Raw genomic sequence first — 20,306 nt, 5'->3', positions numbered from 1 at the left:
TCAGGGAGGGAAATCAGTAGAGAAGGTGGAGGCAGCTCCACCAATTGCTACTTAATAAACACAAAATGGCTCCTAAACATAAAAAGCTGTTTAAAAAAAAAAAAAGCGATATATCATTTATCAGTTATCCCAGCAGTCAACAGCAAAGTGTTACATATGTTACTTAACCTTCTAGGCTTTAGTTCTCTCCCCCAAAAAAGAACATAATGTTATTTTTCCCTCATGAGATTGTTTTGAGGAGTAAATTAGTTGTTATATGTAAGGAGCATTTTTTAAAAGCCTGGAAAATATAATCACTCAAATGTTAGCTATTATTTAACACACTGTTGGGTTTTTTAAAGTTTTTATTTAAACTCCAGTTAGTTAACATACAGCGTAATATTAATTGTGGGTATACAATTTAGTGCTTCGACACTTCCATCAGATGCCCGGTGCTCATCACAAGTTTAACTCCTTAATCCCCATCACCTATTTCACCTCTCCTCCCGCCCACCTCCCTTCTGGTAACCATCCATTTGTCCTTTATAAGAATCTGTTTATTTGTTAGCCTTTCTTTTTTTTCCTCTTGTTCATTTGTTTTGTTTCTTAAATTCCACATGAGTGAATTCATACAGTATTTGTCTTTCTGACTTATTTCACTTAGCATGATACTCTAACTCCATCCATGTCATTACAAATGGCGAGATTTCATTCTTTTTTATGGCTGAGTAATATTCCTCTGTGTGTGTGTGTGTGTGTGTGTGTGTGTGTGTAGATAATGCTGCCACACACAAAAATAAATTCAAGATGGATTAAAGACCTAAATATGAAACATGAAACCACTAAAATCCTAGAGGAAAACACAGGTAGTAACCTCTTTGACATTGGCTGCAGCAACTTCTTCCTACATGTCTTTCTGGAAAAATAAACTATTGGGACTTCATCAAAATAAAAAGCTTCTGCACAGTGAAGAAAACAATAAAACTAAAAGGAAACCTACCCAAATGGAAGAAGATATTTGCAAATGACCTATCTGAAAATGGTTAATATCCAAAATAGTACTTATAAAACTCAACCCCTAAAGAACAAATAATCCAATTTAAAAATGGGCAGAAGACATGAACAGACATTTTTCCAAAGAAAACATACAGATGGCCAACAGACACATGAAAAGATATCTAGCATCATTCATTGTCAGGGAAGTACAAAATCAAAACTACAATGAGATGTCACCTCACACCTGTTAGAATAGCTAAAATCAGGGGCGTCTGGGTGGCTCAGTCAAGTGTCCAACTCTTGATTTTGACTCGGTTCATGATTTCAGGGTCACGAGAGCAATCCCTCCACCAGGTTCTATGCTGGGCATGGAGCCTGCTTAAGATTCCCTCCCCCACTCTCCCTCTGCCCCTCCCCACCACCAAAAAAAAAATTTTAATTGCCAAGAGGAGTTGAGTTAATGGAACATGGTTATCCCAGATGGGACCTTGAAACAGAAAAAGTCATTAGGTAAAAACTAAAAGCAGCTGAATTAACTACAGAACTTAGTTAATGTATTAGTATTGTTATTAATTGTAACAAATGTGCCATAGTAATGTAAGTTCTTAGTAATAGAGAAACTAGGTAGAGAAGGTATATAGGAACTCTGTACTACTATCTCAAGTTTTCTGTTGATCTAAAACTGTCCTAAAGTGTAGTCTATTAAAAATAAATAAGTTTTTAAAAATAGATTAATACCTAAAAAATACCTTTATTAAATATTTTTCAATTTGAGAGATGCTTTAATCATCTAAGAGAAATGTATACATGCTCAGCCACATGCAACTTTTAACATGTCATAAATATCATTACTTCTTTCCCATAAAAATTTATTATAATTAACCCTAAAAGAACATTTTTTTGGTATTTGTAAAATTAAGAAGTTAACCCAGATATCAGAATAATACAGGGCAAAGAAATGCCAGCGTGTTTCACACTTCTTAATCAATAAAGTGCAGTACAATTACCATTTTACCCTAGTTTTTCAGAACCCTAGAAGACTATCACAACATTCTCAAAATAAAATTAATCTTGTAACATTTGGCAACGGAAGTAAGGCGGAATCATAAAATCAAACAATTCGGCAAAATCCAAAAAATGTTAGGAATCACCATCTAGGTGCTTTGATTTACCTCACATGTGGTTAAAATTAACTAAATCACAATCTATATTTCTACTCATTTTAAATTAATTTCACAACAAAAAGCCCTCTAAAAATCTAACCATTAAACCCCTTTTATATGATTCTTGTGCTAAATTTTTGAAATCTATAAATAAAATAAAAACTACACATCAAACCTATGAGATGTAAGCAAAATGGAAACCTCATACTTTTAAATCTTCCACTAAAAAAAGAATTAGCAGACACAAATTAACTAAATGAGCACTTAATTCACAAAGAAAGATAATCAAATTTCCCTCCACCCAGGAAATCTGAGGAAATTAATTAGGAAAAAGGAAAACCAAAAAATAGAAAAAAAAAATAAAGAGCTGATTTCAAAAAGATTAAAATAGAAAAACCTACAATGTCTAGATAAGGGGGAAGAGAACAAATTTTTAGAAATAAACTCTGTAATTTATGATGCTTATAAACATAAATAATGTGTTAGCATGGGATAAAAAAAAAAACTCGAGGTTAAAAAAATGGAATTCAAAATCAGATCTACTGATGGGAACGTAGATATAGATCCACCAACAGAGGAATTTACGTTACAGGTAACAGGGAACAGGTTACAGGTGATATTTTGCTGTTTTTAAAGTCGTCTCCACACCCACCATGGTGCTCAAAACACACAACCAGGAGATCAAGAGCTTCATGCTCTACCCACCCAGCCAGCCAAGCATCCTTACAGGTGACATTTTATATCAATGGAGATAATTAATATACTTTTACAAAAAAAAATAAGAAGTCCTGCCTCACATCACATATGGCAACAAATTCCAGGAAGATTAAAAATATTTAGAAGCAGAAATAAGGACATGAAGAAAAAGACATGAAAGAAGCCATAAAGGAAAATTCCGTTTACGTCTCAGTATGTCAGAATGTTTAATTTCGATATGGTAAAGGACAATACACACAGATGAAAGACACATGACAGAAGCTGGGAAAATAATTATATTTAAAATACAAAGGACTATTATCTATAAATCTTGTATACAAATCCAAAATACAGAAACAATTCAATAGAAAAACATGCAATGTCTACAAATAATCCATAAAATAAACATATGGCTGAAAAAAAAAACTTATGTAAAGAGATGTTCTATTTTACGCATAAGTAAATAAAGGCTAATGAAGGGATATGCCTTTTTGGCCTATTATGGGGAAAAAAAGAAGTTGCTAATCCCAGTGTTAGCAAGCACAACAGTAAATGAGCACTCTCATAGACTACTGGGGTATATGTATGTTATATAATTGTATATAATTTGGCATAGTCTTCTAGGAAGTGTCTCAAGAATTTTAAAGTTCCACACACCACCTGAGTAACAAAATAAGTAACAGTAAGTTATTAACACCCATTGGAGACACAGCCATGAGTTTAAAATTATAAAACAGATAAATAAGGTAACCAGAAAGCTCTTCTTTATGGAGGCTAATATATGTAATAACTGTTTCAGGGAAAAATCATCCATGAACGCTTACAATAAATGGGTGGAAATGAGAAATAGCATATTTATTTACACAGTCTCAAAGTAGTTCTCCACAAGTCTTACTAATTATAATGGGGAAAGAGTAACATTAGAGAAGCCACCTTAATTAAGTGCTCCAAGTTAACATCACCAGCCATGAGACATGGAAACATCATGGATCGCTTGAATACACTGAGAAGGGCACAACACCAATTATAATTAACTCTTGTTCCAAATGCATAACCTAACTTTAATCATGAGAAAGTGTCAGGCTTATCCCAATTTGGGGAGATCCTACAAAATAACTGGCCAGCAGAGTCCAAGGCTTGAAAGCCTTGAAAGCCTGGGCAACTGTTCCTGATTAAGAGTGTCTGAGATGGGGCAGCTAGGTGCCATGTGTGATCCCGGACTGAATCCTGGTCCCAGAAAAAGGACATTAGGAAGACAACTGACAAAATCTGAAGGGGGACTGTAAATAGCATGTAATTTCATGGATTTGATCATTGTACCATCATTATTTTAGATTTAACATTTGAAGACTCCAATGTTTTTGTAGCAGTTTTACAACTTTTCTGTAAGCCTGAAACTATTTCAAAATGAAAGTTTAAAAGATAGAAAATATTTTCTAAGGCCCAAAAACTTGAGCCCAGAAGTTCAAGTTCTAGAATTCTATATCACAGAAATAGCTGCATGTACAAATGTCTGTTGAAGCATTGCTTATACAAGCTATAAGCTGGAAATTTATACTGAGCCCAAGACGGTCTATCTTTCCAACAGCTAAAGAAAAACATGTATTTTTTAAACTTTTTCCCCATGTAAACTTTTTCACCATTTGTTCATTTCTGGGTTGTGACTTGCAAAACAAAGCATTCAAGAAGTTTATCCTTTTTCTACAGCTGGTGCTTATCTCAACTATTCTGCACAGATATGCTAATAATCTGTTTTGCTTTATCTCCTACAGCTATAGCTGCAAACCTGCACACAGTACTTAATCTAATCTTCTACCAATGTTTGCTTTGACATACATTAACCCTTAAATGTTATCAAAATATTTATTTTTATTAAAACAACCAAAACACTGATACAAAAAAAGCTATCAAGACACTGACAGATTAAAAAGCAGATTCCATTTGTTACCTCTTCTCTTCGGTTAGCAAATCATTCAGTTGAGGTGGAATGGTTACTTTAATTTTCTCTGCTGCAGGCACCAGCTGGTCCGTTCCTGATCTTCTAAAGGCTATTTCTGCCCCCACCATATTCCCCTGCTTAATCCTACCATATACTTAACAGAACACCTTAATGATGGATAACCATTGATTGACTTAAGGCTTTTATTTAGAAAAAAGAAGGGTGCGGTCCATATCTTTTACAGTGAAATTTCTTATTTAAGCTAGAAAAGATTTTAAAATAGGAGCAAAGAGAAGTTACTAGGTAAAATTTCACTTTATATTCTTTAATGAAAAGATTTATTTTAAGAAGTACGAGACTGGAAAAATAGTCTGGAAAAACATGGAACATACAAGAAAACTGTTCTAACAGAATTCCAGTCAGCGACTTTCTTTACCTGTTTTCTTGAGAATGATATGGGTGGTGCCGGAGCACGTCCTGCAGGAAACGTTCCATCAAGCTCGTGGTGCCCATCCTCTGTCGATTCTGGGTGGTCAAGTATCTATGCTGGGGACTGGCCATGTGCTATTAAAAAGAAAAAGCACACTAAGCAGTTTTAAACAGGTAACACTCAACAGTAGTGAGAGTTTCACAAATGGATTCATTTTGATACTCTGGGTAGAAGTATAAATTGAGACAGCCTTTTTGCACAGCAATTCTAAAATGTGTAGTAAAAAACATAGAAGTTTCTTTCCCTTGGATATAGTGATTACATTTCTCTAAATCTCTTAGGAAATCATCGTAAACGTTGACGATTTATGCAAAAAATGAGGCTTATCACAGCATGACAACAAAAAACTGGAAATCTTCAAAGTGTTTAATAGTAAAATCTATAGCATGACCTAAGACATAATACTATGCAACTACCTAAAATAATATGAAAAATTTTACATAACATGGAGAAATGTTAGGTAAGAGAAAAATGGGGGATGCAAAAATCACATGTATGCTTTTACCTAAACCTGTGATTTTAAAACATACAAATAAAAATAAAAGAAGATAAGATAAAAAATAAAATAAAAATGTACAGACAAATCAATGGAAGAAAAAGCACCAAAATCTTAAAAGCATTTACATTTGTGGGCTACACTTACAGGTAATTTTAATTTTTTTCTTAAAAATTCTTATATTTGTACTGAGCAAATATTTCTATAAAAATCTATTAAAATAGAGAAGAGGGTTGGATCACTGTGTTTGTAAAAGCTGAAGATTAATAATGCACAAAAAGTCCATCATTTTTCTTCAGAGATTACAAATCCTCACTTAAACAGAATATTGGAATAAATACACAGAATTTTTCTATTTTGGGGCACCTGGGTGGCTCAGTCAGTCAGTTAAGCCTCTGCCTTCAGCTCAGGTCATGATCTCAAGAGTTCTGGGATCGAGCCCCACATTGGGCTCTGTGGTCAGCAGGAAGCCTGCTTCCCCCACCACCCCCCGTCTCGATGATCTTGCTCTCTCTCTGTCAAATAAATAAATAAAATCTTTAAAAGAAAAATTTTTTTTTTGTTTTGTAATTCTCTCCACAGAAAGAGTGTGTTGTCATTCAGTGAACTATCTAGAGGTGTAGGAAAGAAGCTTACTGAGCCCGTGCAATGCCTCAAACACAGTACTATTCCATTCACAAAGTAATCTCATCGAATTTTCACTGAGTATGAATCTTGTCCCCATTTTGATATAAAGAAAGTAAAACACAAAGGACTCGAGTAAACTGCCTCCAGTTGAGCAGCCAGGGACAAAGCCAGGGTTTCGATCTGCATCTAACTCTAAAGCTTATCCTCTTTCCCTATAACACGCTACTGCTAATGCCCTATTTCCAATGTGAGTTATTGACAACAATTTAATAACGTGTTTTCATTTAACAATACCAAGGAAAAGTCACATATTAAATATCATAGTAAAGATGCCAAAAGATCTTAAGCCAGGTTGGCAGCTCCTGACCACTGTTAACAACTGGAAATCTCTCCTTCCGTGCTGACTTCAGGGATCTACGTTGATGCTGCCTTAGCCCCAGTAACAGTCTAAATTATGACAGTTTCAAGATCCTCCACCCTCAAAGCTCCCCACTGTCCAGTATCCTCACCCTCCTGGTTCACGAAGGGAACAAAGGTACAAGGAAACAAAGGTTCAACTAAAATCCAACCTCATCCTCTGCCTCAGTAAAAATTTTAAAAAATCAACATAAATGGAAAACTTGCACTGACACAAACCACAGATAACACCACACTATATACCCCCGGAGGTGTCAGTTTCTTTAAATTTTCTGAATTGACATGCACATAAAGGTAAGTGCACAAATCATATGTATAGCTCAATAAATCATCACCAAATAAAACACATCCATAACCGTCTATCCATGAAAAACTAATGAGCACTCAAAACCCTTCTAATGTCCCATACCAACCTAATATTCCTTTCCTCTTCCCCCAAATTAACTATTACCTAAATTTTAACAATATAGATTAGGTTTGAAAGTTTCTAAATTTATGTAAGTGTAGTCATACAGTCTATATACTCTTTCACATTCATACTTATCCAAATTAGCTGTAGTCCATTCCCCTAAATTTCTGTGTAGCATCCCATCATATGAATAGACCATGTATCATTGATTCATCTCATTCTTGATGGACTTTTGTGTCTTTCACAGCTCATGGCTGTTATAAATTATGCTGCAAAAAACTTTCTTAGATGTGATGTTTGGTACCCACGTGCATGCATTTTTGTTGAGTGTATTAGTAAGGCTGGAACTTCTGGGTCATAAGGTTTGCATATACTCAGCTGTAGTACCCTCTGTTGACTAGTCTTCCAAAGTGGCCATAACAGTTTGCACCCTCCCCAGCAATGGATCATAGTTTCCGTTCCTCTTTCTCCTCATCAACACCTGCCGTTGTCAGGCTCTTTAATTTTTAGCTACTGGACAGGGGGGTGGGGATTCATGTTGTATCACTGTTGCTTTGCAATTTTTGTGATAGCTTTTCATTTTCCTGGCCACCTGGATATCTTCTTTTATGGTGTGTCCAAGTCTCTTCCTGTTTTTCAAGTGCATCTTTAATTTTTTTAAATGAACTATAGAAATTATTTATTCTGGACATGGGCTCTTCTTTCAATTATATGTGTTTCAAGTATCATTCCCTGTGGCTTACCTTTTCACTTTCTTTTGGGCGGGGTATCATAAAGTGTGTATGTGTGTGTGTGTGTGTGTGTGTGTGTATCCACAGCTTTTCCAGGAATAGTTACAGGGCATTTTTCCACCTTCTTAATCATCTCTCATTGCTTCTTACTGCAGTCCAATTCACCATTTTTTTTTCTTTGCCAGTGCTTTCTGTTACAAGTTTAAGAAATCTCTCCCTACCTCAAAATCATGGAGATTTTCTATTGATTTCTAGAAGTTTTATTGTTTTGCCTGCAATATTTATATCTATCATCTATTTGGAACTGACTTTTGTGTCCAGGATGAGATAGTCATAGAGTTTCATTTCTTTTTCTCCATATGGACAGCCAACTGACCCAGTACCCTTTACTGAAGAAATTCCTGTCCTCCCCATGCTTTAGCGCCACATTTGTCACAAATCAAAGACTCCAGAGTCTTTTCCGGAGTTTCTGGTTTATTTCCATAATCTTTCTGACTTTGCACCCTTGTCTTAAAGACTGTAGTTTAGTAATAAATTTGGATATTTATTACTTCTGACTTTGTTCTTCTCCTTCAAGAGTATCCTAGTTTTCCTAAGCATGTACATACATACCTTTTGCATGTACATACATATTTTTAGAATTGGCTTAATTTTCATTAAAAGCAATTTTTCTGGAATTTTGTTTGGAATTTCACTGAATAATATATATATTTGAGGAGAAATGACATGCTTATAATATTGATTTTTTCAATCCATGAACACGGTATAGCACACCAATTATTTAATTTTTCTTAACTTTCTGAATGTTTATAGTGTTTTATAGAAAAATCTTATATACATATTTTGTTACATTTATTCCTGAAGAGTTGATGTCCTCTGATGCTGTTGTAAGCATCTTTTTTTTTTAAAAAAAGATTTTATTTATTTGACAGACAGAGATCACAAGTAGGCTGAGAGGCAGGCAGAGAGAGAGGAGGAAGCAGGCTCCCTGCGGAGCAGAGAGCCTGATGTGGGGCTCGATCCCAGGACCCTGGGATCATGACCTGAGTTGAAGGCAGAGGCTTTAACCCACTGAGCCACCCAGGCGCCCCTGTAAGGATCTTTTTTAAATCTCATTTTCTGTGTGGTGTTACAATATAAAAATACAATTTATTTTTATGTTGGCCCAAGAAGATTTCTTAAACTCACTAAAAAAAAATTTTTAATTAAACAAATAATAAATTCACTTACCAGTTCTAACAGTTTACCTAGATATCTTTAGGATTTTCTATGTCCACAATCACACTGTGTACAAATAACAGTTTGTTTCTTTTTATCTAAACTTTTGTCATTTTAATTTCTTTTTCTTTCCTTATTTCCCTGGCTAGAATCTCCATAAAATATTAAATATAGTTTAATTCAAGCACCACGTCTATTTTCACTTAATATTCTACTGGTATATTTCTATTTAAGCTTTGTTTTTATTTTTAAATCTGTTTTTTATTATTCTTACCTATCCGATGTCCCTATATCTCTTCTTTCTTGTCTTCTCATGGACTGTTTTTTAATATTGCAAGTTTTCCCTTTCTGTTAACCTGGCAGTTAGTTATAGGCTAGCCTCTTTTTCTAGTCTATTAGCAGTAACAGACTATAACAAGCAGCCCAGAACTTACCAAGATCTAAAATTACTTGTTACTTTTACTCTCTTCTTGAGCAAGGACTTAATTTGATTTACTCTCTTTACAGTGTCTATGCCATTGTTGTTGACCCCACATACGAGATACTATGCATTTAGATCTCCTACCACCTTTCCATTGATCTTCATGCCTTCCCATCTCTCTGAGCTTCCGGCTGGAATCATTTTCCTTCTATCTGAAGAACTCTTTTTAGGATTTCCTTCAGTGAGCATCTGCTGATGCTGGCAAATTCCCTTAGATTTTTTTTTCCTGAAAATATTTCTACTTCACTTTTTTCAAGGATGTATTTCTTAAGCATAGAATTCTGAGTTGGTAGCTGTATTCTATCTTTTGATTTCCATTGTTTCTGTTGAATATTCACCTAGATTTGGGCACTGTACTTCTCCACTGCCTTAAAAGGTCTCCAAAGCCATGAAATTTATCCATTTCTTTAATCTATTTATTTAATTATCATTTATTTAAACCTTTTCAAATGAGTTTATTTAAACCTTTATACTTAGCACATATTACTTTGACTGTCATTAGCAGTTTTTTTAATGTCTGTTTAATGCATGAGTATCCAAATGTCTAAAAAATTATTTTAAACCTTAAGAAAAAGTTAGACTGAATGATTACCGAATACAGCTTGTAGTTAAAGATTTAGTATGTTTTATTACTATCAAAAGTTCAACAAATAATCTTCCAGTCAAGTGATGCTATAATTATCAATTGTGACAGAAATACTAAAGAGAGTTTTGAAACTCATTACCTGCTGCCTCGTACTTATAACCAGCCTTAGAAAGTTTTTTTTTTTTTTAAGGCAGAGAGCTAGAAATCACAATACATCACAAAACATTTCCTTAGTATGAATTTAAATGATGACTGTTGACAATTAAAACAAATGCAACTATATAGTTGAATTTTTAATGTATTACAATTTGTCTGAGATTTCACTTGAGATAAAATAGTCCAGCACTACCAGGACCAGAGCTTCGTTATATTACGACTTCACTTATGACACAGCTCCTCAGCCTAGACCCTGAAGAAAACCTTGCGACTCTTCCAAGTTAACAATCCTGGTCAGAGGACTACAGCTACTATTACCATGAAGACTTGCTTCAAAATGTCCATATATGAGGCTTCACGAACTCTTCCAACAAAAAGAGGGAAAAAAAGGAGCACTCCTCAGTTCATTCTAGGAAGCCCCAATACCAAAACCAAAGACATCACGAGAAAAGAAAGCTATAGACAATATCCCTTATGAATACAGATATAAAAATCCTCCACAAAATGCTGGCAAACCAAATCCAGCAACATACAGAAGGATTAAACACCATGACCAAGTGGGATTTAGCCCAGGGATGCAAAATTGGTTTAAGGGCTAAAACTCAAATCAATATAATTGCTAGGGACTGAATTGTGTCCCACCCCCAAAATTCGCATTGACGTTCTAACTCCCAGTGTGACAGTCTTTAGAGACAGGGCTTTTAAGAGGTAATTAAAATCACAATATATATTCTTTAAAAATTAACTGAAAATGAACCAAAGACCTAAATGTAAGAACAAAAACTAAAATTCTTAGAGGAAATTACATGGCGTAAATCTTCAGGACCACAGATTAGGCAATCTTTTATGACACTAAAAACATAAGCAACAATAGGAGGGGGGGGAAAGCTACATTTCACTACAGCAAAACTTAAAACATTGGTATGTTAAAGCCTAAACTTCAAAGTCCTTCCGTTATTCTACAGCGTCTTTTAGAATCTAATCCTCTGAATTCTCCCCCTCTCACTTAACACCTGCCCTGCAACCGGCCAGCACTGCAGCCACGCTGGCTGCCGGCTTCGGGTTAGCATGCTGACCACCCCTCTGCCTTGGGGTCTCCATTCTCTCTTCTCTGTACCTAGAAATTCTCCCCCCAGAGATAAGCAAGCCAGGATCCCACACTTGGTTCAAATCTCAACTCTAATGTCCCTTCCTTCACCCCACCGGCTACTCTAAAACTACACTCTTCTCTCTTCTGTTTTCCTCGTAACATTTATCCCAATCTGACATATCCCTGTATCAAAATTTATATGACTATTTATTTTCTGTCATAGCACACTACAAAGTAAGCTTCATGAAGAAAGGTAGCTGGATTTGTTCACAGTCTCACCCTGAGAACCCTAAACAGTGTCTACTGACTAGAAGATTTGCAACACGATCTGCTCAGTGGCTGAATAAATGAATTTAACATATTAAATAAACGAGGTCTTCTGAGGTTCAAGCACGTTAGCAGGGGCCTCTCACCTGTTCCAGGCTATTATAGCGCACGCAGCAGTAGCTGCAGTATCCTTGTCGGCTCTGCATGGTGAATGACCAAAGTCAAGCGGCTACAGTCCTGGAAAACTCAAACTGAAAAAGAAGAGAAATGGCAAAAACGCAATCATTCCCTACTGCCGTGCGGAAAACAGCTGTGATAGTGTCACAGAGCAGAAGCGCACCCCCGAGTCCGAGGCACTCTTCTTTCTGATAATTATGGAATTAGGGGAGGCTGCCGTGAGCTGCTGCATCCGTCGGTGAGCCTGGAGTGCATATGAGAGCTGTGCATCTTCTCTCTCTCTCTCTCTCTCTCTCTCTCTCTCTCTTTTTAAGATTGGTTTATTTATTTGACATAGAAAGAAAGAGAGCATAAGCAGGGGGAGCGGAAAAGGGAGAAGCAGACTCCGCGTCACACCCACCATCTAATTCTGCCACGAAAATAAAGATACCGCACGTACCTTTCGACTGACTCCACAAAGGGGGCAGAATTTAAAATAAATTATTGGACAGAGTCGTTAAAACTCAAAATTACTAATTCATGTCTGAAACACAAGACACTTCTCTTCTGACAACCACAAAAAACAAGTTAAATATGAGGAATTTTTTCCAATTGGTGAAATGAGATTTCTCTACAAATAAAGTTCCCACGTTCCTACTCCCTTAAAACTATAATCCTTCAACATTGCATTACTGCAGTGGTTCACAAGTCGGGCTGAATATCGAAATTATTCTCCCAAATTCTGATTTAGTAGGGCTGAGACACAGCCTAGAATTCAGAATTTAATTCCCCAAGTAATTCTGATACACAACCAATTTATTCACTGACACAGAGTGTTTACTATTACTGATTACGTTAAGTAATAAATCAACACAATTTTCATTTTGGAGCTGTTTCATTAAAGTGCAAACAGAATCATAAGAAATAATTTCATCATGTTTTAATTCTAATTATTTTAAACATTCTTGTCTGTTGGAAAATATGTAACAGAATGATCCTATAATGTGTTGAGTATTTCTGATAAGATGATTCTGCAACACAAAAAGCTTACTAATTAAAATCATCCTTTAAAAATGAAATGACAGCTTTGAAAGCAAAGAAAACAGGAGAGTTTTATTAAATGAAAATGCTACTATAACATTCCCTTACCTGTTACGTCTTATTGTAAGAAACTCTGACTTTCTAACTTCCACGCTTACGGGGAAAATAAATCAATTAAACCAGCCTCTGAAACAGAAGAGTATATTAAAAAAATGATTTCCTTAAAATATGGTGTTTTTTTTCCATTATTTTACTTCATTTACTGACCTGAAACAGCAAAATGAAACAAGTACTTTCGTTGTATTTATAGAGAGAGCAATTTTCCAGCTGAAAGAACCATAGCACTTAAATCTGAACTTTGAAAATCATAAACTAACAAGCTTTTTAATGCTTTTTTCAAAACATATTTAAAACAATCATTGGATGAAAGGCAAAATTAGAGTACGAATCTAGTATCAAACACAAAACTGAAAAAAATAAAAAACTAGTTTTTTTGATCTTCAACACTTACAGTCTTCAATTCCCATTTTTATTTCCCATTCCCATTCCACGTTGCTATCCGACAATTCTGTGACACCTCTATCATCTCCTGTCACATACATGCCGTGATGACAATGAGCTACAATGACTCAGAAGCACCCGGATGTGCATTTTTAAAACTTTGCATGCGAGAAGCCCCACCTGAAAATCCTACCGAATCAGAATCGCCTGGCAGGGAGCCAGGCACATGCATATCATGCATATTTAAAATGCTCTAAGGTGATTCTGAGACAGGCTGAAGCAATGACATAAGTCATCATTTTTTATGCACTAATAAAATTCTTATTTATTAAAGGAATCATTTCTTTGGGGTCTGGGATTATATTACTTTTCACGACTGAAGGGGTCTTTTACTATCAATTCTGAATTCTACTGGTACCTGGTATTTTCATAAAGTAACAAGTCACCTACCTTGAGTAGGAAAGAGCAGGTATTACATCAACTGAATCAGTCCTGGCAAACATCTGTAAATTAAAGCAATTAAAAAAAAAAGATAAGCCCCCTAAGTATCTTCCACAGGCCAACTACATACCTCCCCGCAAAGAGTCATAGTTAAGTTTGAAAAATAACACAATTATGCTTCAACAGGGAAAAAAAAGATTAACTCTTGAACACACGAAACACTTTACATACAGTGACTCATTGAATCCTACATGACCTCCTAAGATGCTCTGGAGCAGAGTAACTCCGATTGCCCACCCGTTTCACCCACCATCCCATATTTCACATCTCCGGGTTTCAGGAACAAGCAGCTGCAAGAGAATAAACTGGGTCCCTGGAAGGCTAAAAATAAAGATGCTATAACCTCCGATGAGAAATGTTCATGGGAAATGTTTGAAAGAAATATTTACATAAAATTAACTTTGGGTCCTAGACTCACCACATAACTCAGCTCCTATGTTAGTTTCAATGAAGAATGCTGTCAATTCTTTATCCTCTCTCTTTATCAATCGACAAGCCAAATTATCCATTTTTTTATTCTTCCGCACTGCTGCTGGCAGCGTGTTGCCCCTTGCCCGGAATCACTGGTTAACAAATAATTCCAACACTTGGGTTCAGAAGAGCCCGGGACAGCATTGTCTATCAAAGAATAAATATCTGGCGCCTACCCTGTGCAGAGTTCCACACTAGACGCTTTAAAGGATAGAAATAGACAAGCTTTCTTGCTCTCAAGTAGTTTAAAATGGCATTAGGAAATGAATGCAAAAATACCAGGTGGTATCTGAGAAATGCACAAAATAAGTGCCAAAACATCACAGTGAATGTGGTTTTTTTAACCGGATATTGGAAAAGTGGGTAGGATTTGCTTAAACAAAGATCAGGAAAAAGTATTCCAAGTAACAAAGATGCATAAGCACAAAAGCAAGAAAGCGGAGGTACATTTAGAGATAGTAAGCTGACAAGTTCAGCTGGAGCCAAGATGTCATTTAAAAATTTAAGGGGCAATAAAGCAAGAAAAGTAGATTCAGTTTCAATATATTGTATTTAAAAGAAAACTTGAGAGTTTAGACAACATATTTAGGCAGTGTGGATTTTTTTTTTGGAAAACAGTTTATACAGAGAGCTTTAAGAAAATTCTGGAACAGAATTTAAGAAAATTCTGGGACAATGGTTCTTCCCTCTTCAAGGGAGCTTTTCACAGGGTAAGTTAAAATATTCAGCACCATTTTGTAGAATATTGGAAAAATTAGGTAATGTCCAAAATATCCAAATTCAAAGGATCATTATCAGAGCAAAGACTTAGCTTCATTTATGCTTGCAAATTAGGAAAACACACATGAGTTTTTTTCTTTAAAAAATTACTTTTATTCATTTTTATTAGGAAAATTTTTATTATGGTACAATTATAAAAATAAAGAGCATAAAATCAGTCATAATCCCACTACCCACCATTAATACTCATCATATATTCTTTGTTCTAAACATGTTTTTACAAAAATGGAATGACACCATACAGTCTATAGCCTCTTCTCTCACCTAACCATATGCCGTGGCACCTCTGTATGATATTATATATAATTCCCAAACAGAATCTTTAATAACTGTGTAGTATTTTACCCGTGTAAGACAAAAGCCCACTTATCTGACAAGATAGGAGCCAGCAGTCAGTGAGTTAATGATTTAAAAATGAGAAAGAGGACTTTAAAAATACAGACACAGATCATCAATATTTTGTCTAACCTAAAATATATAAATGTGTATGTTTGATTCAAGGCCAAGTTAAGCTTTTTGTGTCACTGAGGTTTTTTGTGGCTGAGACAGCTAGAGTTCCCAGTCATGTTTTTTCATATTTTCATAAAACCACATAATAATTTACCATCACTGAGTTTTCACTTTGGTTCCTCTAAAATAGAACAAGAACTTAAAAGACATTTCTAAAACTGAGAGCAGTATTATGATTAACATTTAAGATTTCCCCCAACCTTTTACAGCTGTCACACCCAATTAAGTACTCTAGCAATGGCGTTTTCTTTTTTTTTTTCCTTTGAGTGCAACGCATTCATTTTTTATAAAAATAATAATGCTATACAAAAAGACAATGCTTACATTCTATTTCATTGGTTCATGAAACAATTAAAACTGTATAAACTGATGGGGGGGCCATGAACAAAGACCTCTGAACTGCCCAAGGTGACTTCAACACAAATGTCTCAAAATTGCATTTTTGGGGGTCTATTTCTTGCACACCTGACATCTGTACCCACTGCAGAGATAAACACACTACTGAAATGAGTTCAGAGTTGTAGTGCGTGTTTCCCAAGCTGACTGCGGTATTTTGAAATAAGAGCTAACAAAATCCAGAATCCCTATTGGAAATATTTTTCAACCACCTAACAAGAGAGACACCAACTTCATATTAAATTTAAAAAGACAACAGAAACGCTTTGGGTTTATTGAGTAGGATCATCTAAATTACCTGTCTAGCAATAGGAAAACAATTGGGAGCGATCACAAAACAATGGCCAAATGAAATAAAAAGACCATGTTATTTCAGTGTCCCCTCCCTTACGACATTAACTCATTTTCAACTTCCCACTTGTTTGGATTATTCATCTTCTGCATCTGGTGACAAGCATTATCCTAGACCCTCCATTCAGTCTTAAGAAAATAATAATGGCTAACTTTTAGCGAATACTTAATCTGGGCTAGGCACTATGTCAACCGCTTCATATGCATTATCCTACCTGAATAGCAAACAGCATTAAGAAATTGGTGTCCTGGGTACTCCTACTTTATAAATCAGGAAACTGAGGTTTAGAGAAAAGCAGGATCTTGTTCCAGGTCACACACCAACAAACAGTGTAGGGGGATTTGACCCTAGGTCAATCTGAGCAGTTTATGCTCCTAACGTCTTAACTTCCATAAAAATACTTCGTCTCTGTATTTTCAAGAATGCTAATTGATTGTTTTAATATTATGTGAAAACAAATAATTAGGAATCTAATTTGCTGCAATAAACACTGTCACATATTCCAAAGAAAAGAGTAAAGATAACGTTTAGCTTAATTGCATCATTGCTCCCTTTCTGAGATCTGAGCTGACAGTACCTTGGATTAGGCACTTTTGAAACTTAATTAGCATGGCACAGAGGAAGCAATACATTTTATATCGCAACCCAGTACACATACGCAATCACACAAGCACCCCACACATGCACCACCCCCCCAACACACACGCAGTTAAAACAAAGCTTACAAAATATCCTTGCTACGTGTAATGCATTCTGATATTTCCTATGCCATCTTACTTCGTTAATTTCAAGTGCTAGCTATGACCCACAAAATTAATTTCACAGTTCACTAATGGATGAAAACTGCAATCTGAAAGAAAACACTGCCTCACATTAAGCAGAACCGACAATACTTTACAGAAGATGACTGTTAACCCTGAATTCAGCTTTTTTCTATCCAATATCTTGGCCACAGCGGTGATACTTTGTCAAATCTCTAACGAGTTTTACTAAGGTTGGCCACAGGCCAAGGTGCAGGGAGAAGAAAATTCTTGCCTTCCAGGCTTTGGGTCCAAATCGCTGCAAGTTAAGAAGGCAGTGCAAAGACGCTTTATGCACTGATAGAGAAAAAAGCCACAACGCATTAAGCAAAAAAGGCAGAATACATTAGTATCCCCCTTTATGCAACACGAATATGCGTTTACGTACCCCTAATTGTTAATACTGATTCCCTTGAGGATGAAATTGCTATGGGCTTTTTCAGTGGGGGGGTTTTCCCCCCGATAGTATATAACTGCTGTAAAACAAATTAAATACAATTCCGTTCTGGTTTAAAAAAAAAAAAAAACGTTTTAGTTCTTTGCAAGCCAGCATCTCGTAATGCATGTCTTCCCCGCGCTGCAAAATCATCGCGACGGATAACGTTAGGAGCTGCAAAGGGCCTTCTCAGGGGCACGTAGTAACGACGGCGTAATCTGCCCAGATTCACACAACTGTTGCGCCACAATAGTGAAACGATCGTTCAAACAAAAATCTAACGCTCCCCAAAGAAATTCCCGTCGCCAGAGACTGATAAAGGCCTAGGTCTGGGGACAGCTGGATACAGCGCAGGGCATTGGGGGAAGGGGATCTGCGGACAGGTGGCTCCGGATCTCGGCCCCACAGGTGCCCCCGCAAGTCCCTGCGGGTACAAAGCCCCAAATGCGACCTCGGCGAGCAGCCCCCTCCCCACCGCCCAGCCCAAGGCCTCGCCCGCGGGCCCCTCCGACCCAGAGACCCCCCGACAGAAGCACAAGGCAGCCTGCGCCCCACCTCCACCCCACGCCCCAGCCACCTCGATCCGGTCCCGGAGACGCCGGCCCCGCTCCCGCAGGAGGTGCGGAAAGGGGAGTGGGGAGACGAGACGCCGGGGAGGACCTGCGAGGCGGGTGCGGGAGCCCGGCGAGCTGTCCGGCCGCCCCTCGGGAGGAAGAAGGCGCCCGGGGCGCGAGGCGAGCAGGCCCCACCCCCGGCCGCGCGGCGCGCACGGAGCCCGCGGGCGTCGCCCCGGCTGCGCGCCGCCTCGACTCGGCTCGGCCCGCCCCGCCCGCGCCCGCGCCCGCGCCCGCGGCCGGCGCGGGGCTCTGCGGCGCGGGGCTCTGCGGCGCGGTTCTCACCTCCGCGGAGGCCTCCTGGATTCCTTCCGGGCCTGGGCGCCGGCCGAGGACCGGTGGGCGCGCTCCCTTCCTATTCCGGCTCCATGGCGGTGCCCGGACCACCACCCCCCTCCCCACGGCCCGGGGCCGTCCAGGGCGCCGCGGCCGCCCGCTGCCTGCCGCCCGCAGCCCGCGGAGCCGGACACCGTGGTCCCCGGCCTCTCCCGCCGGCGCGAGAGGAGCCGCGAAGTGCGAGCGTCCCTCGCCAGCCCCGGGCTCCGAGTCACGACTCAGCCCACGTAGACATCCACCGGGAGCGTAGCGCTGCGGTCCTGATGGAGCTCTGACGTCAGGGAAGGTGCGAAAAACAGGGCCCCTTCTGACGCAGGAGCCGCGCACCGCCCCCCGCCCCCCTCCCCGGCGCCGGAGCCCCCTTCCTCCCGCCCCCACGCGCCCCTCCCCGAGCTCTTTTAAAGCGAACACCGCCTCCGGGGTCAGGGCCCCACTTGGGAGCTCGGGAAACCAAACCTGTGCTAACCCAAAAGCCTGGGCTCCCAGCGGACTCGGGGTGGGGGGGGGTGGGGGGGGGGAGAGACCGACCCCAAGGTTGTAGCACGGAGGGCCCCGAGGGAGACGGCTCGCCCCTTCCCAGCAGCGCAGGCACCGGCGAAAGGCGAATGCGGCCGCGAGGGCTCGGCGTTGGCGCCGCTCGCGCGTTTGCCGCAGTGAGCTGCAGCCCACCAAAGCTGCGGTTTAATGAGCGCTTACTTCGTGCCCGGCGCGGTGTGTCGGGCTTAGGCAGGGGTCCTTGCGCTTCGGGCTCCGGGCCGCCCCTGAGAGGACCTGGCCAGGGATCCTACGGTTGGAGAAAACTGAGCCCTGAGGGAGGTTAGGTATCGAAAGACCTGCCCCGCGCAGGAAAGGGTTACAAATATTAACCAAAATCCCCTCAGTCATTCGGTGGTGTTCTGTACCACCCACTGCGAACATGGTGCTGTGCAAAAACAGCTGACTGTAATGGGCGACACAAACCTGAATCGATGAAAATCCGTGATAAGGAAAATAATCATCCCTAAAATGGAGATAGCCTCCAATGGGAGAGCTTCTGTTTTAGGTAAAAAAAAAATAATCTTAGAATGAGCTACCTTGTTCTCTGGCCATTGTTACAATTATCCATTGCTTTTGCAGCCATAATTTCCATTCTTTTTGTATTACTCTGATCTTGCCTCACCCAGGACATCTTTCTGTGATTTTTAAACCTGGGCTATTTCAACTATTTGGTTTATAACCCTATTTAGATTTTTTTTTTTAACATACAAAAAAAAAAAAATACTGATTTCTTCTAAGGCAAGCTCTTTCCACATCCCAGCCTTGGAAATGGTGAAAGAAAGCCTATTATACATTAACCCAGCCACCATGACATAATGTATTTCACAGATGCGAAGACACACATTTTTCACACTTTGACATCTCAGAAATCAGGGTGCATTTTCCAAACTGGTCTCTTCATAGTACTGGCCAGGTGGTTATATGAACCTAGTTGCCATCACCTCCCCCTGCAGAAACTTGGATGTAGCCTTTCACATTGTCCTTATTCCCACTCACTTAGATGCACTGTTTAATAAAACCCACAACCCTAAAAAGAGGGAATTAACAGGCATAGAATTCTCTTAAACTTGAAGAGAGCTTCTTCTAGGAAAAAAGAACAGATTTTCCTAGGACCAAAAAGAGATTTCCTTTAGC

The 20,306-nt window shown here is 38.7% G+C and overlaps 1 protein-coding gene across 6 annotated transcripts in view; it reads right to left on the bottom strand.

Moving 5' to 3' along the window:
- ZDBF2 (zinc finger DBF-type containing 2) overlaps positions 1–19,454 on the bottom strand; it is a 31,931-nt gene extending 12,477 nt beyond the window's left edge. For 2 of the 6 annotated variants that reach the window (XM_045078644.1, XM_045078648.1), the window contains exons 1-5: positions 18,585–18,896; positions 13,890–13,942; positions 13,047–13,124; positions 11,888–11,992; positions 5,210–5,337 (exon numbers count right to left, since the gene is read on the bottom strand). In XM_045078644.1, coding sequence (XP_044934579.1) covers positions 5,210–5,337; positions 11,888–11,947 — 188 coding nt within the window. In that variant the 5' untranslated portion in view covers positions 11,948–11,992; positions 13,047–13,124; positions 13,890–13,942; positions 18,585–18,896. Of the gene's footprint in view, positions 1–5,209; positions 5,338–9,729; positions 10,031–11,887; positions 11,993–13,046; positions 13,125–13,889; positions 13,943–18,262; positions 18,447–18,584; positions 18,897–19,331 lie in introns of those variants that run through there. The other 4 variants (XM_045078647.1, XM_045078645.1, XM_045078646.1 and 1 more) reach the window with 4 other exon arrangements.
- Positions 19,455–20,306: the final 852 nt, after the last annotated feature.

Source organism: Mustela putorius, unplaced genomic scaffold (genome assembly GCF_011764305.1).
Source record: "Mustela putorius furo isolate JIRA1106 unplaced genomic scaffold, ASM1176430v1.1 tig00000275_pilon_pilon_pilon, whole genome shotgun sequence".
NCBI classification, from domain to species: domain Eukaryota; kingdom Metazoa; phylum Chordata; class Mammalia; order Carnivora; family Mustelidae; genus Mustela; species Mustela putorius.
The sequence above is the reverse complement of the archived record's forward strand: the minus strand, read 5'-3'. Positions and strand labels throughout refer to the sequence as shown.